The following is a 23,860-nucleotide window of genomic DNA, read 5'->3' on the forward strand; positions in this document are numbered from 1 at the left end:
TTAGATATGAGTTTTTGGAAATTTTTGAAAATTTAGAAATTTGAAAAAAAAATAAAAATTAATATTTAATTTTATAAATAATATTTGAGGTAATAATTTTTAAAAAAAAATGAATAATGACAAATAACAGAATGTAAGACGTGTAAATTAATATCTCAATTTATAATATAACAAGACTTTATTGTGCCATCACATCAGTCCTGCATATTTCCTTTTAAACGAGGCAATATTTCAAACAATTTTAAACCTCAATATTTTTGATAAATTCCACCGATGCAAAAGTATAAATAAATGAAGGAAATTCAGTTCGAATCATTTCATAATCTCCATCACACAAATAAATTAAGTATCTAAATACATGATATAACTTGGTGATAATCATATATTAATCACAGGAATTTATATGAAAATGGGCAGTACGTGTGTGGATAAGGCGACATGACAGATGTCATCTCCTCCATCACCATTCAACACACTCAATTAAAATTCATTTCCGCTAATTAGTCTCTATTCTCTCCTTTTCTTCTTCTTCCTCCTCAGTAAACACATCAATGGCGGCAGCAGCAGCAGCAGAAGTGAGCTTAATTTCGTGCCTGAGCCACCACCAGCAGCAGCAGCCCCGGAGGTCGATATGTTGTATGATCATTCACAAGCCATTTTGTTCAGCACCTAGCTTCGACCAACAGCCTCTCAAAACAACCACCAAGCTGCAGGGCAGCAGCAGAACCAGCCAAGGATTCAGAGTTTCTGCTAATTTAGGTTCGTCTTCATAGTCCATATGTATATTCCGTTTTGGTCAATTATTCATTAAATTAGTTTTGATTTGTGAATCGATCGAGTTGATCCATAATTAGGGTTTGTATGATGATTTGATTAGGGGGAGGGGGAGGAGGAGGAGGAGAAGAGGAGCTGAGCAAGAAAGGAGGAGGGAAGAAGAAGTTCATTACGAGAGAGCAAGAGCCTGAACAGTAATCAATCAATCAATCCTTAATTAATTAATTAGCTATCTACAATCCATCCATGGCTTTATTTCTTTCTAATTATTAATTACGAACAAATAAATAGGTATTGGCAGACAGCAGGAGAAAGAGAAGGAGAGAATCCAATGAAAACACCTCTGCCTTATATAATCATATTTGGTATGTCCACTCCTTTTGTTATTTTAGCCATTGCCTTTGCCAATGGCTGGGTTAAAGTTCCTGTACGTTAGTTACTACTTATTATTATTCTATTCCATATGTTACTAATTATTATTATTTTTATTAAATATGAGAGATTTCTTTTTGCCAATACCATGAAGCCGGACATGAATTTATTGGGCCGTTGGGACACAAAATGGGCCGCCACTGATTTTCAAATTAAAATCCCAACTTGCAACTGGATTTGTTTTCTAGGAAGATGTCGCAGAAGTTACAACAGCTGTTGTGTAATAAAATATTCACAATACAATTTCTGTTACTTATCAAATAATGCATTCATTTCATACTTAAGCAATTTGGTAAGTGCATTCCTATTTAGGGAAAGGAGAAACAATGAGTACTATTATAATTAATTATTTATTTATTTTATAAATATATATATATATCTAATGGTGAATGGTGAATGGAAAAGGGCACGTGGAGGGTAAGTGATGTGCTGAGAGAGTGGCACATGGCATCTCTCATTCCCATGGAGTTTTTTGATGTTTTTAAGAGGGAGAGAATATGAGAATCCTCACTTGAGGTCCGGTCCGGTCAGGTCAGTCAGGTCAGGACCACTCTTTGGGACTCACCACTGCCCTATTTTAATCTCCACTATCAGGCTTGGGAATTGGATCCCATCCAATATTAATGAATTAAGTGTTATTTCCTTAATATCACCCCTACCATGAATATGCATATATGTAAGAAAATGCATGGATCATTTAGGCTGAGATCATCATCACATATATTGATATAATAATAATAATAATTTAATATAATGTTTATGTGTATACAAACTTACAAGCGAGTTCCCACTGTATATATACAAACAAAAACTGGAACCCCTTTTCGGCGAAACCGATGAGTAATTTCATCTTCTCAGGATTCTTGTATTTATATAATTTTAGGGTTTTCAGACTTTGACCCTTTCTTTAATTTTATTGTTATTATATATAGTAGTATTTTTTCTTGGCAAAAAGCTTCTCCTTTAATTCCCCCACCCTTTTCGATTTCCCTTTTTATTTTGTTTTCCTTTCTCTTATCTACTCATCATTATTCATCATCGTCATCTATGGCACATTATAATTTCAAATTTCCTCAACCCTAACTGGTTTTTGCTTTTCCTTCTCCTGAGCTCATGAGTTAGCTCAGACAACCTTAGCCAAAGCGATCAATCCTCAAATCCTTACCCTAATCCTGGGTTAGGGTTAATCAATCATTGCTGCATTTTCTTTGGTAAAAAGTGAAGCACCATTAATGGCCTCCGGTGTCTGTTTTTCCCAGGGCTCAAAAACCTGGATTGCTCTTCTTGTTCCAGTAGTAGCTGTATTTGCAAGGCTGTCGTCTTCCTTCCATGGCCTCCTCTTACCATTTTCACTCCTCATCATTTTCTCTACTCTAATTTGCCTCTCCACAGTCCTCCTCAAGCCCAAAACCCAAACCCTAATTTCAAAACCCGCCGCAGCGTCTCCACCGTCCGATCATCATCATCATCGTCATCTCCAGCTTCATCTTGATCATCGTCCTCCTGACGCAGAATTAATGGAAGCTGTGAAAGAAAATCCGCAGGCGGTGAGGAGAGCGAGAGCATTAATTCAGGATTTGTACTCGGAGAGCGACAGATGCTCCTGCAGCACGTCCAGCGAGGACCACTCTTCCGATACGGAATGGCCGTACAACAACCTGCGACGGCACGAAGGCGGCGGAGGAGCAGTCGACTGCTCCGATGACGACGACGATGATGAAGATAGCCTGTTCGAGATCGCCATTCCCAGTGGCTTGTCTCTTTACCCTTCCCAAAAGTGCAAGGATTCTTCCATGGCGGACATCAACGACAACGACGACGACGACAACTTGATTGAGATCGACATCAACATCGGATCCATCAAGTACTGTTCTTCCTTCGACACTTACTAAACTCGATCGTTGTCTCAAACAAAAACAAAAAACAAATTACAATTAATTAAGAGAAAAGAAGAAATATAATTAGCCTGAGCTTTGAAGATTAATTATATTGTCCTGTAATTTTTTGATCCTTTTGGTGGATTTTATTTGTGCGGATGATATATATATCTGATCAGTTCAGGTTCTATAATTTTAATTAGGCAAAATGTTCATCATTGAAATCCTTTTTTTTTTTTTTTTTTTTTGTACTTTGACCGTCATTGAAAATTTACTGTAAATTAAAACCCTTGAAGGGTCTTTGACATCAAATCATGCATATGAAATGAAAAGTAGTTTAAAGTATGATCAAGAACATGATGATGCAGCAAATGGAAATCCCACTTGCAGCTGCATTGATTATGGCAGGAAACATTGTTGCAGGCCCTACATGTGACTACAAATTGTGTATAAAATATATATTTATAATTAATTTGATTTGTATGTAGATCTAAAATCTATCTTTACTTATTACTAGTATTTAATTTGAATTATAGCACTTGATGGATTGGGTTTTGGGTAAAAAGTGAGCCTGATGTTTGGGTGGATGGGCTTACCTTAAAAAATGGACATCTATTATTTTGATCAAATTTCTCTGACAAACAAAATTGAGAAAATAAGGGAATTCGTTTTGGGTTTGGGCTGGTCTACCCTATATATGGACAACTTGCATAAATGTATGACGTGTTCAACATCAATCTTTCACTAATTTATATATATTATTATTATTATTATTAAATATAGTACTCTACTTATTATAGTTGAACCATAAACAATTTAATAATAATAATAATAATGTTAATTATAACATTGAATATTCGAATCAAATCAGATAAGCTGAAATAAATGGCCGTGGGCAGGGCTACAAATCTCAGCAGTCTTTGCGTGTTTTATTTAAATAAAGTATAAAATTAAAAAAATTATCACCAACCACTATTTAAATTAAATATTTCGTTACAGCTAAACGTGACGTTTTATTGAATGTCGTACTTCAGGTATATTACATATATATATATATATATTGTATAATACATGTATTGAAATATACAGCGTTGGATGAATGCTGCGCATTTTGTGATGTTCGGTCTGTTTATAGTCAAACGCTTGTACAGTTCACAAAAGTATCACTCCCGCTTCCCCTGTATGCTTAAATCTTGAATGAATGAGATCGAGGACGGTTTTGGGTATTGGTACTTCCTGTAGAGCTTCTGGATTGTGATTTGTTATTCTTCGTTCATTGATCTGCTGCGAGGTTATTATTTTGTTGATTTTCTCGTCTATTTTGAGTTCGATTGCTTTCGGTTTGTTTCGATTGCGGGAATCGGGTGGAATAGCTGAGCATTCGATTCTGGTGACGATTCAGGACAGAATCGTCGAACATATCAGGTGGTTTATTCTCTACTTAAGTTGTTTTGATAAATTATCGTGATCCTTCGTCGCCTGGTATCTTGACGTATGCATATTTAGCAGATGGAAAAGGGGGAAATGCGTCTCGTACAATGAATTATTTATCTGAATTTGTTTACTGACTGCTGAATCAAACTCTTCTGCTTGGAAATGGAATGCTCGAGGCGCTAAATTTAGCCATCTTGTTTTTGTTTCTATGATCATTTGTTTTGCTGTCTTGTGCTTTATATTCGCAGTCGATGATACTGAAAATAGTTTTAATTTGATTGTTTGCGTGAAGTATCGAACAGTTCAAAGCAATCTCGGTATGATAATTGATATGTATAGATTTCCTCCAGATTTTAAACCTATGGCGGCAGTGCTGATTTCTAACAACAGCTATGGCTTCGTTGGAGGATCAGTAAATCATGGAAGATGGGGAGACGATATTAGTTTTTCTGGATCAGTCAGAGACAAAAGTTTTCAGAAGTTCAACAAAAATACGAAGAATCTAATCAAAACACGGAAACTCCACAGGCTTCAGGTGGAAATGCAGCAGAGGGAATTGCCAGACAAAGTAGTCAAGAATGGCAGAGTCATAGAAATGGTAGCGACAAGTGAGATAAAGAAACGAATGTCATTAGATAATTCAAAAACTGGATCTGCAAAGAACATCAATGGAATTGTACAGAATGTTAATGGTCATCAGCAGTTAGTCAAGAGAGAGAGCCTGGTCAAGAAGGATAGTTCTCTGTCCCTTACAAAATCTGCTAGGCCTAAAGAGTTTCTACCCTTTGAAGGGCCAAAGATTTTGCCTTCAGCCAAAGGTTATAGTTGGGCGAATGAAAACTATAACTCCATCCAGAGGAATATTGACATCTGGTCCTTTATCATTTCACTGCGTCTGCGTGTTCTATTGGACAATTCCAAGTGGACATACATTGGAGGCTTCACAGAGGATAAGCAGGTTGGCTTATTGTTTAGCACTCTAAATTTTGTGATCATTGTGGCAGCAATGAATGTAAATATGTTGTAAAATCCCTATGTGTTTTGCAGAGAAAGAGGAGACGGAAAACAGCTATATGGTTACGGGAGCGTATCCTCCAACTTGGTCCAACCTTTATCAAACTTGGACAATTGTCCTCTTCACGATCAGATCTATTCCCCAAGGAGTTTGTCGAAGAGCTTGCTAAACTGCAGGTAAAGATTGGCAATTTTTCTTTGGTGAAAGTAAGCTTAACTTTATGTTGTTTATAGACTTCTTGCATGGTTCTTTAATTGTTACTCTGATTATGTTACAGGATCAAGTACCTGCTTTTTCATCCAGTCGAGCAAAGAGCTTGATTGAAACTGAACTGGGTGCTCCAATGCATATTTTGTTCAAGCATTTTGAAGATGAACCAATTGCTGCTGCTAGTCTTGGTCAGGTGTTTGATCTACGTTATGACAATCTCTCTTTTACCCCAAAAAAGAGCGCATAGTTTAGTATCTTCTCAGATCAAAATGTGGAAGTAGTTGAAAATGTGTGCTTTCTTGAGCTGATTTTCTGCTTGACTATCAAAATAGGTTCACAGGGCTGTTTTGCATAATGGAGAGAAAGTAGTGGTTAAAATTCAACGTCCAGGACTGAAAAAACTTTTCGACATTGATCTTGGTAAAGTGATTACCATTAATTGATATTTTATGCCTACTTGCTTCTTGTTTTTGCTCTAGTAATGTAACATGTTTTCTGATCAGGAAATATGAAGATAGTTTGTGAATATTTTCAAAGAAGTGAAACACTAGGTGGTCCAACAAGGGATTGGATTGGGATATACGAAGAATGTGCCAAGTGAGTGAGCTTAATTTAGCAGTATGAGTGAATCAACTTGTCTATAATGCTCTTTAAATATTACTGTAAACTGAATTCTGCCTTTGTAATGTTGTGCTGCACGTTTATGAATTTTTTTCAGGATATTGTATCAAGAAATTGATTATGTCAATGAAGCGAAAAATGCTGACAGATTCCGTCGTGACTTTCGCAATATAAAGTGGGTTCGAGTGCCTGTATGTTTTCTCCTGATGATTAGCATTCTTTGCCTTCTCAGATTTGTTATCTTAAGACTTAACTAGTATTTCAATTTTGCTTTCATCAGTAGCTCTTTATTTTCTAATGTGAAATGCTCTGTGAATAGATTCATCCTCTCCAAGAAACAAAACAATAATTATAAAAAAACTTAAACAGGACAAGCTTTCAGTATATTCTCTTTATTTTGCTACAACTTGGATTGTTCAAAGAAAATTATATTGTCTTTAACAGATGGTCTTCTGGGATTATACGGGAACCAAAGTATTGACCCTGGAGTATGTTCCTGGTAATCTTACTACTCTGTTACCTTTTCTTGCGAAAATTCTATATGTTACTTTCCACTTTATTACACTGGTCTTTCTTTATGCATCTGATATTCTAATTTCTTCCATTATATGATTCTCACATACAAAGATTTCTCACCATTGATTAAACCAGGTATTAAGATCAACCAGTTGGATATGATTGATGCGCGGGGTTATAATCGATCAAGAATTTCAGCACATGCTGTTGAATCCTACTTGATTCAGGTTTGGTTCCTACGTTTGATTTAGCAAGGCCTAGCAGGTCTTTTATTACTAATTATATTACCATTTTCCTGTTTGATTTTCTAAATTGAAAGTTAACCACTTCAGATGCTAAAGACTGGTTTCTATCATGCCGATCCCCATCCTGGGAATCTTGCAATTGACAAAGATGAAGCACTCATATACTACGACTTTGGGATGATGGGAGAGATCAAGGGCTTCACAAGAGAGAAGTTAATGGAACTGTTCTATGCCATTTATGAAAAGGATGCAAAAAAGGTTACGTTCGTTTAACTACAATTTCAAAGTCCTAATGACATTGAAGTTCTTGTTGGAACAGTGATGTTTTTTAAACTTGCAAGAGCTGATGGTTAGCTTCTGCCGCAGGTTATGCAAAGTCTAATAGATCTGGGAGCCCTTCAACCAACAGGGGATTTGACATCGGTATGCATTTTTACTGGCAATTCATCATTATCAAGATATGATACAATGCAATGATTAAAAGATAGGCCTTGAACTGAAACAACGAATCCTAATCACCTTCTCTTAAAATTTTGTTTCAGGTGAGGAGATCAGTGCAGTATTTCTTGAATAACTTGTTAAACCAAAGATTCGATAAGCAGAAGACATTGTCTGCCATTGGTGAGGTATGCAGCAACCCTGTTGATAGCAGCATGCATGCTTTAGATTGTTAACACAGAATAATAAAAAACCAGAGAGGGAGAGAGAGAGATGCCTTTTTTTTTGTTTTTGTAAAGGAAGTGGCTGTGTTTTGGTTTTGAAATGCTACAAAATGTATCTAGCATCCGTGTATCCAACTGTCCGACTGTTGTATGATTTCAGGATTTATTTGCAATAGCGCTAGATCAACCTTTTCGGTTCCCTTCAACGTTCGCCTTTGTGTTCAGGGCATTTTCAACTCTTGAAGGTTCTCTCTCAAACACACATTATATTTCTTGGTGTTGAAACTATAGCTCATCCTTACTCAAAGATTTTGATCTTTTTTCCGAATTTCCTGTCTTGCAGGCATTGGGTACACTCTAGACCCCAACTTCTCCTTCGCTAAGATTGCTGCACCATATGCTCAGGTTCAATCAGCATCACTTCAATTGCCTCTATAATTGATGCTCAAGAAGCATCACGCTATACATACATACATACATACATACATACATATTCATATATATATATATCTGAAATAGATTGATTTTCCAACAGGAACTGTTGGAGATGAGAAGCCAGCAGCTAACCGGGAGGCAAGTTGTTCAAGAGATAACTAAACAAGCTGACGATGTACTCTCTCTACCTCTCATTTTCATCTTCCATTTCATCGGCATCATATATGTAACTTGAAGCAGTTCTAAGAAATTTCAATTTTGTTTATATTTGGTTTTCAGGCAAGATCATACACGATGTCCATGCCTTACCGGATCCAACGGATAGAAGAGATTGTCAAACAACTTGAATCAGGTGATATAAAGCTACGCGTTCGTGTCCTTGAGGTATTTCTTTTGTGCTTTTTTCTACACCTATCTATCTTTAGAGTTCAATAAACACTATATATATATATGACACGTGTGTGTGTGTGTGTGTGTGTTTATGGATGTTAGTCGGAGAGAGCAGCTCGGAAATCGACCATACTACAGATGGGAACAATATACCTACTGTTGGGTGGTACCCTTATGAATCTCGGCCTCACATTCAGCATGGGACTTAGAGGCACTCCATTTATTTCAATTGGTTTATTTGTAGGAGCCAGTGAGTATTTATTTTAATCAAATATGTTTTCGATGAACGAATTAAATCCTCCTCTATACTAACCAAACTGTGTTTGTAATGATGCAGGCATCTTCATTCTTCTATTTATACACTCCATCAGAAGGGTCAAACGAATCGAAAATATAGAGAGCATGATATGACGTTAAGCTAAAGTTACTTAACAGAGAAATAGAGTGTCATTTCCGATTCCTTTGATCACCAAATAAAATCAATGTATTTCAATATTACTACTGTTTATAATAATAGCCAAACTGAGAGATTCAAAACCAAAATATTCCTTTTTGCAGCACTTTATTCATGCAGCCACTCATTCATAACAGAAGCATAGCATATAATCTGGGGACAAACCTGAAATAACAGCAACATAGGTTTCTACTACTGGTTGTTACCCTTATAGAAAAACCGTGAAACGATGCCCAGTTTCCACCAAGGAGTCACGGAAAATGCCTCGTTCTTGTGGGATATGAGAGGAGGCGGGACGCCATTCTGGGCACCGGCAACATCACTGACTGATGTAGTCTGTTTCCAACTTGTTGACGATGATCTGTCATTTCCATATCATGCAAAGAGAAAATCTTAAGCTGAGAGATTAAATGGGACATGTTTTGTTTCACTGATGCTATGATTTCTTGCAACACACAGTTTAGTTTGTAAGCAAAAGAACCATTCACAGCAATTGCACGATTGAAAAAAGGCTACGCAAAATCATAGAAACATACTCTGGTGGAGAAGGACCTTCGAATGCAAATGTAGATACTCCTTGTCGCTGCTTGTGTTTGGGATTAGCAGAACACAAGACATAGACACGCCCACGACGCTTTACTGTCCGACAAAACTCACACAATTTTTTGACTGATGATCGAACCTTCATCCCTGTGAAAACGCAAAGGGTATATGCACAAAAAAGGTTAATAATTGAGAACACTTATCATTGAAATAAATGGTAGGCTTATGCTAAAATTGGGTATTTTAGAGGGGATGCGAACATCGAAATAAAAATAGATCATACACTGCGGGTGTGTTCTCTTAGAAAACCTAGATCGATAAGATTGATATTCAAATATTTCTTCTTAGAAATATTACACTAAAAATCAATTTTACATCCAAAACATCACATCTACACCTACTTATCACATAATAAAACTATTCCAATTCAAATTTTTTACTATTCAAATTTCAAACCAAAATCCAAACCCCCAAACAAACACACCCTGAGAGTATCCCCTAAAGAACCTGAATCAGATATTTCCACAATGGATTTACCCTTTTAATACTCCAACATTACATGAATTCTCCATCCTCTTCTTACATAATATAATCCCAAGTGATGTTTTTTCTCCCTCCGACACAAAGTGGAGAAAACTACTTACCTTAGGGCAATTAAATAAAAAAAATGCAAATTGAAAAGCAAGTACAAGCAGCAAAACCACCAAAGAACACAGAAAACCTGAATAAATGAAGTATAAGCTCAATCTGAGAACTTACATCTCAATTATCATCAGTCACCATGATTCATCCACAATCAGACATATTCGTTAATAAGCACATAAATATTCAACAGAACAGACATGCAATCAAAGGACAGATTGCAAAGAAAGCCGCCAACTATAAGCAAATCACAGACGTTGCAATGCAATGACAAAGAACAATCAACATTAACGGTGTCAACTTCCAAATGCTACCCAGAAAGAAACGGATGGAACAACAAAACGACTTAGAATCATCAACCTCCTGCTTCATAAAATCTCTCAGTAAATTAAGAATGCCATACCTAAAACTTCAATCTTCCATTAACCGCAAAGAAATTAATGATAGAATGAATTCTGCTTGACACGAAATAAAATCGATGAACTCGGTTAACTCTTCGATTGCCTAAGCATATACACACGGGAAATCCGACAAGCGAATGCTAAACACAATGGTAAATCAACCAAAATCATAACAAGGAAACACATCGGTTCTTACCCCAAATTAACAGCAATTGCTCATTAAAAACATACAAAATTAGTAATAGAAAGGATTGTACCTTGTTTCAGGATCTTTGCAGGGAGATTTGGAGAAGAGAAAGCCAAAGGCCGAAACAACGGAAAGGTTTGGGGTTTTGGGCGAGCTACAGGGCACTCGAGAATGAGGTAGAAGGCCCAAGATGAGAATATACAATTTGGTCCCTAAAGTTCGGCGGGTAAACTTTTTCATCCCTGAAGTTTTACAATTGGCTGATCAGTGCTTCTTATTGTTATTTGATCCACACTATCTAACTATACAATTTTATTTTATTTTTTCAAAAGTTATTATTATTATTTTTTTTTTTTTATTAAAAAAAAAAAAAAAAAAGTAGGTACTAAAGGTACTAAATGCTGGTTGAATATTTGTGGGTTCTTTGCCTTGGTTATGGTAAAATGTGGTTTCCATGGCAGAAGTATATAATTTGAAAAGAGAACATGCAGAAGATAAATGTTCAAAAGAACTACAAAATCACCACAGCAAGGTTAAGACAAGTCCAACACAGAATACAGAATCATAAACCAACCTACAATCCATAACTCAGTTATTTGTATTATTCAACACAGACTGATTAGGGTCAGAAACTTATACTATAATAAAAACACTCTGTAGAAAGAAGAAACTCAAGGTGGAGCAGAAACAGTAAAAAAACAGTCTTTGTGAAAATCTCAGACCAACTGCAGGTGAATGAAGTGTCTTCATTTGTACAGCTTTTCGAGCTCATCTTTGAACTTGGCCTTCAATTGCTCCCTCTTCAATTTTAGAGCTGCAGTGACCAACCCCGACTCGGGAGTCCAAGGATCTGGCAACAACTGGATCTTCGCCGGTAGTTCAAACTTGTCCAGTTTCGCTTCCTTAGCCGCCTGCAAATGTATAATACATGGGGCGTTGAAAAAGATCGACGATTTTGTAAAAAGCATCTTCTTGTTGAACAAGTAGATATGGCAGCTCATTCATTTACTATCAATTCGACGAACCTTGGCAAGTGATTGTTGGACCTCTTTTTTTGCATCTGCATTTTCACAGAGCTCGGAGAAATCCTGGTAATTGAGTCCAGATTCTTTGGCCCAGCCTTCAAGAGCCTGTCGAGCAGGAACAACAAGGGCGACACAAAAGCTGTGATATGGATCGGCATACACCATGATGTTGTCTACATAACTGCTCGAGACAAGGGCAGCCTCAACCTGCAGCATAATTTTCGGATAATGTAAATTACTGTTGCAGAAAAAGGAGAAGGAGAAGTAACATTGAATCAAAATAGTTAAATGTTTTTACCTTGCCAAGTGAGATATATTCCCCATGTTGAAGTTTTACGATATCTTTCTTCCTGTCAATAATCTCAAGGCATCCGTCGGGATGAAACCTTCCAATATCTCCGGTGTAGAACCAGCGCATGCCGCTTTCATCGACCTGTAAGAAACTATAGAATTTGAGAAGGCGGGAACCAAACAAACTAACTTTTAAGATCAAGATCAGACCTTGTAGACTTCTGCAGTTTTGGCATCATTTTGGAAGTAACCAGCAGTGACACTTGCCCCTCCGATGATAACCTCCCCTCGGGGCATTGGCTTATCCGATATGGTGTAGCCGCCTTCTTCCCAAGAAACAAGCTGCAGGGATTTAATGTGGTATGAAACTAGGATAGCAGGCATCATGTAATTACTGTCTGATTCCTCAGAGATTTCAAGAATCAAAGACCTTACAGATCTTGTGCTCGCCCCTATAAATTAATTTCCATATCTTTTAAAAGCATCAGTTGTTAAAGATAGGATGACAAAAAAATATAGAATATAATAAATCGATAATATAGGTTCATTGTAGTTTCTATAGAAAAATGCTTGTATATTGTCAATTTGTTAGATATTTTTCGCAGGTTCCTACAATACAGATAATTAGGTAAGTACAATCTTAATATGTCAAAATTGAATCCTAGTTACAGTGAAATTTCATTGAAGAATTTTCCAAGGAGCTAAAAAAAGAAAGAAAGAAAACTAAGTGCAGATCACATGGCACGACTACCCTGAGCACAGAAATTTTCACTGCAAGCAATCAAATTACCTTGATGTAGCAACAAGGAAGAGGGGGGCCAACACGGCCAACAGACTGGTCGTCCCACTCAGAAAAAGCAGCTCCAGCACAAGTTTCTGTCAGGCCATATCCTTGGCCAATTGGAGCACTGCAAAACAGAAGCATTACCAGAGATAATTAAACTTGATTTCATTAATTTAAATCTGTGTACTGTTGAACTTGTGTAAAATTACCCCATGCAGATGTTGATAAATCTCTGTGTCTCTCCAGATAAAGGTGCTCCTCCACAAAGCATGAATCGAATTTCTCCTCCAAGAATAGACCTTATCTTTTTGAAAAGAATTATATCCCACAACATAGTTTCTAAACCCCACGCCCCAAAACAGCTTCCGTCAATGGCTGCCAGCCTCCGTGCATAAGCAATGTTGAAAAGTTTCTTCACAATACCTCCTCTCTCATCAACCTACAATATCGTATGGATTAAGAGAGAAGCCAGAATCTTCAAACCTATAAGGCTAGAATCCAAAGTATACAATTAAATGAACTTCCTAAATCACCTTCTTCAGAACTCCATCTCTAACACGATCAAGTATGGCTGGAACGGCTGCCATTAATGTAGGATGCAATACAGAAGCATCTCCCTTGGTTCCCTTTTTTATTTTATTGGATGTGTCGGTTAATGTCAGAGCTGAACCATAGCCAATTGCAACACCCGCAGTCAACATGACAGTCTGAAGAAACAACAATCTTATCAAATTTGCTTCCGTGACCATAAAAAGATTTCAATTGACATATTACCTCAGCAGCTAATTCAAACACATGAGCTAGGGGTAAATATGCCAAGTATACATCCTTGCTTCCAAGTCCTGGGATCACCGTCATAACTGCAGCTGCAGTAGCTACAATGTTGCCTTGAGTCATCATAACACCCTACAAATTTAACCAGAAGCCATGTTGTAAAACATCCTGTTTTCAAAAAAAGACTAATGTGTACAATTAAAGTTCACTTGGCAAAACCATTACAGCAACCGATTATAATTTCATAGATAATACAAAGAAACTCAGAATTGGATAGAAAGGAATTTGTCCCACAAAATGATTTCCCAAGTGAATATGTTACATAAGCATCTAAATAACAATTTCCTCCAATACATTTCTATAGGAAAGTGGCCACCAAAAAAATAATAATAATAATTATAAAGAAAAGAACCCTAGTAGTAATCATAAATAACTATGCACTAAATAATGGTGTCAGTATTGGTAGCAAGTTAGATCACTACATTCACACACCTGAGCAATAATTATGTCCATGCAATGATGCCCATATCAAAGAAATCAATCAAACCTTTGGAAGGCCTGTACTGCCACTAGTGTACATGATGACAGCTATATCCTTCTTAATTGGCAAATTAGGAGGAGCAGGATTCTCTTTTCCAAGTTTTTCCACCTCTGGGAAAGATAAAACTTTCCAGTTACTGACATCTTTGGCACCACTGGAATCATTTGAAGAGTCATCATCTTCAAAATAAATAATGTGGCGGATAGATGGCAGCTTCGAACTTATTGCAGCCAACTTTTTCAATTGCTTTTGATCACAAATTAGGGTTGATACTTGAGTCTGGCAAAAGACATGTAAACATGAGTAAGTTCTCTGTAAAATCAATATTCTTACAACATACGGTGATCTTGATTCTTGAGAGGTAGTCATAGTTGATCAGTGAAGATATATTAATCTGATAAGCAGAATATATAAATATATAATGAAGTGAAGCTCCCTAAAAGACAGAAAAAAATGATTTCAGAACTCTGCCCACCTCATTTAATGAGTGGACTAAGGCATCCTCTCCTAAAGAGGCATAAATTGTAACAACAGTGATGTTTTGCCGGAAGCAGCCCTGAAAGAACAAAAAATTAGAAAACACAATCTTTATTCACTTCCTCGGCATACCTAAATGTAAATAATATATGAAAGAGGATACATTACACCATATCCATATTACCTGAAAGGCAATGAACCACTCTGCCCGAGTTTCAGAAAAAAGAGCAGCACGGGTGTCTGTATCATGTCCCAGTTTAATGAGCCCAGAAGCAAAGTTGCATGCACGATCAAAGATCCGTTGATAGGTTTCCCATTGGTAATCCCCAAGGTGATACTTCTCGAATTTTCTTCCATCACTTCCAGTGATGAAGTCCTTGGAAATTACTTTTCTTGTCCCAAGAAACTTCCCTTCTGAATGCTTTTTACATGATTGCTCAAACAGTGCTGCCATTGTTGTTGCCCCTTCCCAAGGAACCTCAACTAATTTGGAAGATCGGGCATTGCGCATTGCTAATCCAGCCTCACCACCAACTTCAACTGGAACTCCTCTCCGCTTCAGCTTTTTTTTCCCACGAAGTACGATGGAGAGGAGTATTGGAATAACAATGGCAACCACAATTCCACCAATGATTCCATATACTCCACTATCTTTGAGAAATGACAGATAACCACCATTTCCAACATTCCTCATCTTCCCCGCATCACCCATTATATAATCTATGTGTAATTAACTTATATAATCAGCATTCTGTGCAAGGCGAACCAGCCAATTAATTCATATAATGCTCAAATTGAAATTTCTTATTTCAAACTTCTGTAGATTACTATCAAGGATGAAGAAATACATGACATTAAAGAAACTATCGTGCACAGTACATAAAAATGTGTAAATCGAGGAGCCATATTCATACTAAAAAAAAAATAGGGTTCACATGTCATCTTGCATATGATCCAAAACGAAGTTTATTACTCCACCAGTTTTAATAAGTGATCCAAAGCATGGCCAGAGAAAAAAAAACCATAATGAGCTGAAATTTCAACAGACTTTGTATGATAGCCAACTTCAGTTTCTAATCGCCACTGTGCTGAGGAAGATGTTAAATTAGCACAAAAGATCGCTCAGCAAAACTGAAATGGGGGGCCACAAGAAGAGATCTTTACATTAAAATAAAAATAAAATGAAAATTCACAAACTTTCTACATACGAAAGAGTAAGCTATTTCCCAAATTATTCATCAAAGCCACTTTTATAAATTAACAATCTGAGAAAATAAATGAAAACAAAAACTTAAATTCATCCACCGGAAGGAGAAAACAGTCGGTATTAAACGTCACTAATACTAACGATAAGAAAAACGAACCAATTCACTGAAGCATCCACATATAATCACACCTGCACGCAAACAAAACACCGATTTACAAACCGAGTATCAAAATCGCGACTCACGAGAAAGAAATCAAACCCGAAATGAAATGAGCAATACCCGGACCGTTTTCGCTTGGCGGTGAAGAAGTACGAGAAGGTTCCAACAGCTTTGATGAGTTAGGAAAACAGAACAGTTCGATCACGGAAGATCAGACACGAATATGTTTTGCTCTTGAATGATGCAGAAAGAAAGGCGTATAAATACACGCACTTTATTCTATTCTATATTTCGCAGTGTAATGAAAACAACAATAAAATGTTGTAATAATTAATAAAGTTACACACATCATTTAAAATTTTTCAACAAAATATTTTAGAATTGTATAAGTTACAGGAGAAAATAGCATGGTCATTATGTGAATAACACTATGAAGGAAAAATAAAAAAAAGAATAAAGTAGCCCATAGAAATGGATGTCACTAGGAAAAGAAAAGCATAATTAGTCTATAAATGTGAATAACACTATGAGGGAAAATAAATTTATTAAAGTTGTCAAATTTTCAATAATTTACATTCTATTTACATATATTTTTAAATAATTATTTTTATTGCTACTAAGTTTTCAAATATCATATTCCCTTCCTCCCACACTTTTGTGTTAGAAATAATGAGTTATTATTATTTTATTATTTTTCATGTGACCAATAATATTAGTAACTTTGAAATAAATTTAACATATATGATTAAAAGTTTTAAAATATGTATTTAAAGATTTTAAATATTATATCGCATTAAATAATATATACAATTGATATTATTTTGTAAAAAATATATTTATTTATTTATAAGTTAATTTTTATAAAGTAGGTGAAAATTTTTTTAGGAGAAAGATATAAATAATTTTGGATATTTAATATTCTATATTATATAATTAATTAATTAAGTATTTATATTTATTAAAATATATTTTAATTTAATAAATTTTACCTGATATTGACATGTCACTAAAGTTTACTTTTTTAAGGTGCTTTATTAATTTTATTTTTTATTTTATAATATAATGGATTCATTTGTCCTAATAGACCATAATCTTAATTGGCATGCAATAGTAGTTACAAACCTAGAGGAATATATAGGTAAATTACTGTGATGGACTCCAATCAGGGCACACAACTCCATACGACTTTAATTGGATCAACAATTAATAAAGTTGCCATAAATTCTCGTCTAGAAGATACTACTTTCTACTCTTCTTCCAGAATGACAAATGTAGTAAAAATAATACAAAATGGGCCACTCTTGATTTTCAAACATTTAGGATGCAATGGATGAAATGTTGAGTAGCAACAGAAGTCAATCCAAGAAGAAATTGGATCAAGAATTAACAAATTTGCTGATCCCCCTGCTGAGATATTTGGAGCACACTCCCATCGCGCCAAAGTAGTGAATCCGTGAGAAGTATGATCGATACTCCGCTGAATGCTGGGCAATCTAAGTTATTCTGTTTACGGGCAATATGATGATGAATTGGAATGCTAAGGAACTTGTAAATGCCGATTGAGCAGTCCAGTTTGTACTTGGAATTGTGTGCAGGCCATTTCCTCATCAGCTATTAGCGAGGCAGGCTGCAGCTGGCAAATGAAAGACGATACTGTATGAATTGGACATATGAGATGGTGCTGTCAAGAAAAATTGAAAGGATGATACCTTTATGTTATGCAATCTGCATTTAATAGGTTCTGCGCTTGGCAGTTTCTTCGGCCCGTGTGAGGGCATCTGTGAACACGTCTAGAGTCCAATCCTTTACATCTTCCTGCAGAATTGCACACACATGGTCAATTATTGATTACCACAATCCTAAAACAAGATAGCATTTTAAAGAGTTTCAGCAATTTGAAAAATGAAGGCCTAGAACACATAAGATTGTTTGGCTATATTAGGTGATGTTTAACCACACCATGGTTGTGGAAGTTGGTGCTTAGACAATAAACACCAATATTCAGTTTGATCTAATTTACACCTCCTCCCATTATGCAATGAAAATTAATAAGAATCATATTGGAGATAGATACAAATTTCTGTTTACCATGTGCAATGGTTCACCCGTCCTTATTCTTGCATTTGGACGAGCAAGCTTAGATTCAAAGGGGGTTCTTGGCCGCAGTTCTTGGATTGCATCCCACTCCTCCCGACTGAGCATCCTAATTGTTCCTTGACCGGGAGGGGCATTCTTTATCTTTTGTTCAATCCTTTCCTGCTTTGTTGACTCACCATGCTGCAAGGCAATTAAGATTAAAGTAACATCTGGTATCTTTCAACCTTTTAAGATGTAACAGACACCATTTCCATAGATATTAAAGCCAAGAGACAAGATCAACTTATAAACATGCTAAAGAATCCTATACAGACAGAACAAAATACGACTTCACATGGAACTATTATCTTAGCTACAGAAGATTTGATCCGGAAATATCTTACACAAAATCAGTAAGGTCACTCTTTAAGGAAGTTGTACGTTTTTAGAAAATAGCTTCAATGACCTAACCTCAGCAATGGTTACTCTTAAATGGTGTGAAAAGGATGCACGATCGATGCAATTAAAGTGTCTTTAACTATTTTGGATCACATTTTCTACCTCAAGGGGAAAAAGTTAAATACCATCATTAGAAGTTTGGCAAAGATGGCAGTTCCAACAGCAATGAGTATCATCGGCATGGTTGCTGTATCAAGGAAAGATTTTGATTCGGGAACATCTACAAATAGTTGGTTTTTCTTGGGATTTTTTCGCCTCTTCTTCTTTTCTAGCTCAGAAACCTTCCTCTTCAAGGTATCACTTGGACCATCATGGGACTTAGTATGGAGCTTCCTACAAAGTTGAGATATTGTCCAACGCACTCTGTGCATGTTTCCCGAGCTAGAAAGCATCAATCAATTTACATATATTGTAAAGAAGCAACAAAGAGATTTTGCTACAAGTGTGGTCGTCTCAAATACAGTTTCTTCAGTCCTGCCAAAAAGTATTAAGTGATAGATGTGATCAACAAGGAAGAGCAATATATGGAATGTAGAATATTATAATAAGTAGAGTAAATGCAAAACTCAAACACTTTTATATCAATCTAAAAATTATGAACAAGCACAAGAGAACCTTAAGATCTTGTAGGTGCAGTTAGCTAATTATTTCACCATTCCCGCTCTTCGAATTTCAGGAAATGGAATACACATCAAACAATTACATCATTTACCTAAACTTCCAAATTTCTGTTAAGAATATAGCGTAGAAGTGGAGGGCTTTTACAGTTTAACGCCTAGAAAATAACTTAGTTGGAACTCAAAAGACTGCAAAACTAATCAACTACCAAACCGCACTGTGACACATTTTATCAAACACTATGCAAGCATATTCACATCACGCACATTTTATCAAACACTTTACAGGCATATCCACATCACATATACACATACGAAGACATTTGCCACCATACAGGCAATCGGGTAAATGATAAACTAACCCTATAGCATCCTTAATTTATGGTATTAACAAGAATGGCTGAATTCCACGAAAGTTGCAGGTAACAGCAGGAAACGATTTTCACACTAAATAATATTTTTACGGATATAACATTATTTAGGGGTATAACATTTACCCTGACAATTACACTTGAAGGATTTCGGATCTGTATCGGGCGATTAAAACCGGAACACCAAATCACAAACTGGGTGTGTTGGTTTGGGGGCTGGGACAGGGTTGGAATGTGTGATGTGTGAGGATTACAAGAAAGACGAAGACGAAGACGATTGCTGGGGTTGGGACACACAAGCGCGCGGGGAAACCTCCGATTTACCCGCAAAGAAGCCGTAACTGAGTAGGAATTTGGGTCCAATTTTCCAGTAGCTTGAATCGGTATGGCTATGGCAGCAGTTTTTCTTCTTCATTCATGATCCTTAATTATTTTACTTATATTCTATAATTAATTTAGAAAAATAAATATCAAATATTGATTATTTCTAGTTAAAATTGTGATTTTGTTTTTAAAATTCCAATTCTATTTTTGTTTTCAATTTCTTTAAATGTAATAATATGTATAATTAATTATTCAACCATTTATTCATTAGCAAGACTTTCTTTTTAGAATTTAAAATTAATAAAAACATATAGAGTCTGTATATTTACAAAGTTTTTTCAAATTTTTTTTTTTAAAAAATATTTCATTAAACGTTATTTTTATATTAAATTCAAATTAATTTTTTCTTAAATTCTGCCATAAAATACACATTATAACTATTTAATAAATACTCTGTGATAAAATAAATATTATATATATTAAAGTATTAAATTTTTACCCCTAACATTCTTTTTAATTATGATGTGTTTGTTGTGTGAAATGGTTAAAAATAATTTTTTTTTTTTTGTAAAATGTACAAATAATATAAAAAATAATAAATATATGTAATATATTGATATTTTTTAAAAAATGTCTAAAAGAAATAAAATAACACACCAAAAAAAAAACTATAGGATCCAAATAAAAAATACACAATAGTCAAGAATTGATTCTAAGATTCAATCTTCTCAACCAAAGAGAATGAACTACCATATGAAACACATCGTATCTCTTAGGTGGATTGTTCACAACAAAGTGTCTTTGCACTTGTCCCACTCCTTGTCTTAAAGCCTCGTACTCTTCCTCGCCTATGCCCTCCAAAATCCTCTTCAGCTCCGGCAAGTCGCGCACCGCGACGTTCACCGAGAGCTTGTCCCAATCTAGGACATCGCTAAACGGTGGAACAAAGTCCTTGTTGATCAGAACCGGGACACATCCTGCATAAATAGCCTCCACGACGCGCTGGCTAGCAACTTGGTACCCGCTCGGGCAAAGACAGAACTTGCTATGGTGCATGAATTCTTGGTAGGACAAGGATGAGTTCTCAGGAACTTTGTTTACTACGATGATGTCTTTGTCCTTGTCTTTCCAATGGTGGAAGAGCGCCCCCCTTATAGGGCCGTGTACTCCTCCCGCGAAGAATGCTAGGATCTTGCGGTTGGAAGGTTCTTGATTAGGTTTAACTTGAGTTAGGAGCCCTTCTTTGAGATCAAGCTCCGGGATTGACAAGTCTTTTCTTGGGTTGAAGAACTCGGACGTGTTGGCGTTGCATAAGGCGCGCATCGATGTGAAGTACAAGTGATGGTTGTACCATGTTGCTCGAGGACCCTTGCATTAGAACACGTACGTAAATAAATTACAATGGCAGTGGCTACAGAATTCTACTCAGCACAACATACAGTATTATCACATACAACATATTTTATATATTAATATAAAACAAATACAATACATGAACTAATAACAAATATTATAGTCTCGTACAACACATAACAATTAATCTTAGGACAGGGCATATTTTTATACAGTACAATATAAATATAAACAAACAGCAGATGTTTTTTTTTATAAAACAAACAGTACATGTCTTTATTATACACAATCTGTAATAAGAACATATGTTGTTTGTATATATTATGAGTACTGTAACCCTTCCCCATTACAAGTAAAAAACATATATTTGATATGATGTAATAAAAACATGTATGAAAGATAGTTGTTTTATAAAATAATTGTTTAAAAGAAAAAATACTTCTTCCGTCATTCAAATATGTGCTCATTTGACAGGGCCGGGTTTTAATAAAAGTGAGTAATAATTGTTAAAAATGGAATATTTTTTACTTAAAAAAATGAGAATATTTTTTTTATGACAACCAAAAAAAGAAAAGTGAGTATAGCAAGAGAGTATTACCGTTGATAAATAGTGCATATACTTACCCAATCATGGCAAGCGAGCATGAAATGATCGGCTCCGAGGCTACGGTTCCAATAAGGATACTTGTTCGAAATTACACGAACATAATCGGTTATAACATGATCGAGCACGCCCTTGTCGCGCACGGCCGGATCGAACAAATGCTGGAGGATCATGGAAACGCTGAAAGGTAGGAAATAGACATGAGCCCTGTCGGGATCTTGAGTTCGAAATCGAGTGTCCGATTCGAACAATCCAATGAAAATTCCTTCACTAGTATATATGTCCGAGGTTGGACCGTTATGGAACATAGGGAGCTCCCCTTCCTCGTACACGTAAATCTTGAACATGCTTTCCATCATCATGAAACTCCTGCAAAATTAATAAATTAAAATTTAAATCTACTAAATTAAAAATTAAATATCTAAAATATCTATACTTTTGAAAGGCGTAGGGATTGCGATAAACTTGTCCTTGAGGGACATAATCGCTGTCCGGTGAGAGCGGCGGGGGAGAAACGCGACTTTTAAAAATCGCGTTTTTAATTAGCGCTCTTGCCTTTGCGAGCCCTGCTTCGACCATCGCTATTTTCTCGTCCCTGTTCTTCCCGATTCTCGACAGGCTTTCTTCCTTCAATTCATTCACCAGATTCGCCACCGCCCGCTGCATCTTCGGATTCTGGTAATAGATCAATTAATGTTATATATATATATACACAATATAGCAGGATCGAATTATGAAATTATTAATTATTATTAATTGGGGAGAGAGCGATGGTGAAGGAATACTTATGTACAGTGAACGTGGGGTACAAGGCGGTCTTGGAATTTTCCGGCGGAGGCGACTCCGTGTGGCTGCCGGAGAAGGAGGAAGGGGGAGGTTCCCGGCGGTCGTTGTGCCATGGCAATGGCAGCGATGGCGGAAGAGAAAAGAGGGAAGGGTTGTTCGAGGAAGAGGCATAATTGATGAATAGAGTGATTAGAACGACGGAGAAAGACAGGAAAAGAACAGCTTTAATACATGGTGCGGCAATGGCGGATGAAGATGATCTGGCACTGGCAGTTCTGCTGTTCTTCATTGGGATCGGACAAAATTAGGGTTTGCTGGTAGAGAGTGCATGCACCGTGATCATGATTATGCGATGAAAACAAATTACTAAGGGATGTTCTTGATGGATGATGAATTCAATAATATATATCTAGAAGATATTGGTATTTAATTTATTAATTGGTAACAGATGGGGTAATATAATTGGGCTTTGCAACGGGCCCACGAGGGATATTGAAGTAAATTTCAAGTTTGCTGCCACATATTCAATTTTTTTTTTTTTAATAATAATGCAATAAAAATTTACTGAAAACTATCAATTATAAAAACAAGAGTTTTAATTTGCTACTGATGTCTCAGATCATCTGTCACACATGATTAGCCTAGTGTGATTTGTCTGTCAGATTTAATTTGCAGGATTTAATGAGCCTAGTATTCGGTGCGGTTGGAATTTACCGGGTTTAATTAGCCTAGTATTCAGTTTAGTTGGAATTTATCCTGTCCATTAAAGATAATCTGATAGTGTAGGATTGGACGTGTTTCGGTGAAGTAGTATGTTTATTTTTTTTTTAAAAAAAAAAAAAGAAATGTAAATTAAAAATAAGGGTGTGTTTCTTTAGGAGAGTTTGGGGAAAGTTGGGTTTGGGTTTGATTTTTATTTGAATTTTGGGATGAATTTCAATTTTGTTGTTTTTTTTGTGTTTGGTTTTGGTTGAGGTTTGAGAAATTTTGATGTATATTGATTTGATGGATAATAAATAAAATAATATACATATATATTAAATTTAATTGATAAAATCTATATTGTATGATTTGATTATAAATTTATATTATACCCAACATATATATATTTTTAGATTTTTATTTATTTGTATCATAAAAAAATATTCTCTATATATATTGTATATATATATA

The 23,860-nt window shown here is 35.8% G+C and overlaps 5 protein-coding genes across 13 annotated transcripts; 2 read left to right on the forward strand and 3 right to left on the reverse strand.

Annotated features, from left to right (window-relative positions):
• The first annotated feature begins 412 nt into the window (after positions 1–412).
• LOC127240688 (uncharacterized) lies at positions 413–3,261 on the forward strand. 4 transcript variants are annotated; one of them, XM_051259498.1, is made up of 4 exons: positions 413–759; positions 878–968; positions 1,066–1,139; positions 1,301–1,523. In XM_051259498.1, the coding sequence occupies exons 1-4, from the start codon at positions 552–554 to the stop codon at positions 1,348–1,350; spliced, it is 423 nt and encodes a 140-aa protein (XP_051115455.1). In that variant the 5' UTR covers positions 413–551; the 3' UTR covers positions 1,351–1,523. The 4 variants fall into 4 exon arrangements, with proteins under 4 accessions (XP_051115455.1, XP_051115454.1, XP_051115453.1 ...); XM_051259497.1 differs by having other exon boundaries at positions 429–759; positions 1,066–1,523; XM_051259496.1 differs by lacking the exon at positions 413–759 and having other exon boundaries at positions 894–968; positions 1,301–3,261.
• A 917-nt stretch (positions 3,262–4,178) lies between these two features.
• Positions 4,179–9,312, forward strand: LOC127240627 (protein ACTIVITY OF BC1 COMPLEX KINASE 7, chloroplastic-like). Of its 2 annotated transcripts, none has more exons than XM_051259407.1 (18): positions 4,179–4,508; positions 4,857–5,475; positions 5,565–5,708; positions 5,810–5,935; positions 6,075–6,162; positions 6,246–6,339; positions 6,461–6,554; positions 6,808–6,862; positions 7,015–7,106; positions 7,212–7,382; positions 7,491–7,547; positions 7,667–7,750; positions 7,947–8,031; positions 8,130–8,191; positions 8,322–8,396; positions 8,501–8,605; positions 8,714–8,861; positions 8,949–9,312. In XM_051259407.1, exons 2-18 carry the CDS (start codon positions 4,879–4,881, stop codon positions 9,020–9,022), a joined length of 2,151 nt encoding a protein of 716 aa, XP_051115364.1. In that variant the 5' UTR covers positions 4,179–4,508; positions 4,857–4,878; the 3' UTR covers positions 9,023–9,312. The 2 variants fall into 2 exon arrangements, with proteins under 2 accessions (XP_051115364.1, XP_051115363.1); XM_051259406.1 differs by having other exon boundaries at positions 4,868–5,475.
• Positions 9,313–11,339: 2,027 nt separating this feature from the next.
• LOC127240355 (long chain acyl-CoA synthetase 8) lies at positions 11,340–16,377 on the reverse strand. 4 transcript variants are annotated; one of them, XM_051258989.1, is made up of 13 exons: positions 16,218–16,377; positions 16,095–16,126; positions 14,915–15,481; positions 14,729–14,809; positions 14,260–14,532; positions 13,713–13,844; positions 13,472–13,645; positions 13,148–13,377; positions 12,945–13,062; positions 12,365–12,496; positions 12,162–12,296; positions 11,864–12,070; positions 11,340–11,749 (listed from the first exon to the last, which is right to left on the reverse strand). In XM_051258989.1, exons 3-13 carry the CDS (start codon positions 15,440–15,442, stop codon positions 11,585–11,587), a joined length of 2,175 nt encoding a protein of 724 aa, XP_051114946.1. In that variant the 5' UTR covers positions 15,443–15,481; positions 16,095–16,126; positions 16,218–16,377; the 3' UTR covers positions 11,340–11,584. The 4 variants fall into 4 exon arrangements, with proteins under 4 accessions (XP_051114946.1, XP_051114945.1, XP_051114947.1 ...); XM_051258988.1 differs by having other exon boundaries at positions 14,915–15,450; positions 16,218–16,376; XM_051258990.1 differs by having other exon boundaries at positions 14,915–15,450; positions 16,224–16,373.
• An 884-nt stretch (positions 16,378–17,261) lies between these two features.
• Positions 17,262–20,038, reverse strand: LOC127240106 (uncharacterized). 2 transcript variants are annotated; one of them, XM_051258576.1, is made up of 5 exons: positions 19,747–20,038; positions 18,758–19,106; positions 18,186–18,374; positions 17,807–17,912; positions 17,262–17,724 (listed from the first exon to the last, which is right to left on the reverse strand). In XM_051258576.1, the coding sequence occupies exons 2-4, from the start codon at positions 19,022–19,024 to the stop codon at positions 17,829–17,831; spliced, it is 540 nt and encodes a 179-aa protein (XP_051114533.1). In that variant the 5' UTR covers positions 19,025–19,106; positions 19,747–20,038; the 3' UTR covers positions 17,262–17,724; positions 17,807–17,828. The 2 variants fall into 2 exon arrangements, with proteins under 2 accessions (XP_051114533.1, XP_051114532.1); XM_051258575.1 differs by having other exon boundaries at positions 17,262–17,730.
• A 605-nt stretch (positions 20,039–20,643) lies between these two features.
• On the reverse strand, positions 20,644–23,066 carry LOC127240549 (probable glycosyltransferase At3g07620). The gene is made up of 4 exons (XM_051259273.1): positions 22,695–23,066; positions 22,338–22,576; positions 21,922–22,270; positions 20,644–21,312 (listed from the first exon to the last, which is right to left on the reverse strand). Exons 1-4 carry the CDS (start codon positions 22,974–22,976, stop codon positions 20,644–20,646), a joined length of 1,539 nt encoding a protein of 512 aa, XP_051115230.1. The 5' UTR covers positions 22,977–23,066.
• Positions 23,067–23,860: the final 794 nt, after the last annotated feature.

The sequence above is a fragment of the Andrographis paniculata genome, unplaced genomic scaffold (assembly GCF_009805555.1).
Source record: "Andrographis paniculata isolate CXL003 unplaced genomic scaffold, ASM980555v1 Contig79END, whole genome shotgun sequence".
Classification (NCBI taxonomy): Eukaryota; Viridiplantae; Streptophyta; class Magnoliopsida; order Lamiales; family Acanthaceae; genus Andrographis; species Andrographis paniculata.

Excerpts from the sequence above, each read along its gene's own strand:
- LOC127240688 (XM_051259496.1), top strand. The coding sequence starts at position 2,439 with ATGGCCTCCGGTGTCTGTTTTTCCCAGGGCTCAAAAACCTGGATTGCT.
- LOC127240627 (XM_051259407.1), top strand. The coding sequence starts at position 4,879 with ATGGCGGCAGTGCTGATTTCTAACAACAGCTATGGCTTCGTTGGAGGA. Across the intron at positions 6,340-6,460 it reads ATATACGAAGAATGTGCCAA|GATATTGTATCAAGAAATTG; the intron begins GTGAGTGAGCTT and ends AATTTTTTTCAG. Across the intron at positions 8,192-8,321 it reads TTGCTGCACCATATGCTCAG|GAACTGTTGGAGATGAGAAG; the intron begins GTTCAATCAGCA and ends ATTTTCCAACAG.
- LOC127240355 (XM_051258989.1), bottom strand. The coding sequence starts at position 15,442 with ATGGGTGATGCGGGGAAGATGAGGAATGTTGGAAATGGTGGTTATCTG. Across the intron at positions 14,533-14,728 it reads TAGTCCACTCATTAAATGAG|ACTCAAGTATCAACCCTAAT; the intron begins GTGGGCAGAGTT and ends GTCTTTTGCCAG. Across the intron at positions 13,845-14,259 it reads GCAGTACAGGCCTTCCAAAG|GGTGTTATGATGACTCAAGG; the intron begins GTTTGATTGATT and ends TTAAATTTGTAG.
- LOC127240106 (XM_051258576.1), bottom strand. The coding sequence starts at position 19,024 with ATGCTTTCTAGCTCGGGAAACATGCACAGAGTGCGTTGGACAATATCT. Across the intron at positions 18,375-18,757 it reads TTGCCAAACTTCTAATGATG|CATGGTGAGTCAACAAAGCA; the intron begins GTATTTAACTTT and ends ATTGCCTTGCAG. Across the intron at positions 17,913-18,185 it reads CGGGTGAACCATTGCACATG|GAAGATGTAAAGGATTGGAC; the intron begins GTAAACAGAAAT and ends GCAATTCTGCAG.
- LOC127240549 (XM_051259273.1), bottom strand. The coding sequence starts at position 22,976 with ATGAAGAACAGCAGAACTGCCAGTGCCAGATCATCTTCATCCGCCATT. Across the intron at positions 22,271-22,337 it reads AATCCCTACGCCTTTCAAAA|GAGTTTCATGATGATGGAAA; the intron begins GTATAGATATTT and ends TTAATTTTGCAG. Across the intron at positions 21,313-21,921 it reads TGCTCGCTTGCCATGATTGG|GGTCCTCGAGCAACATGGTA; the intron begins GTAAGTATATGC and ends TTCTAATGCAAG.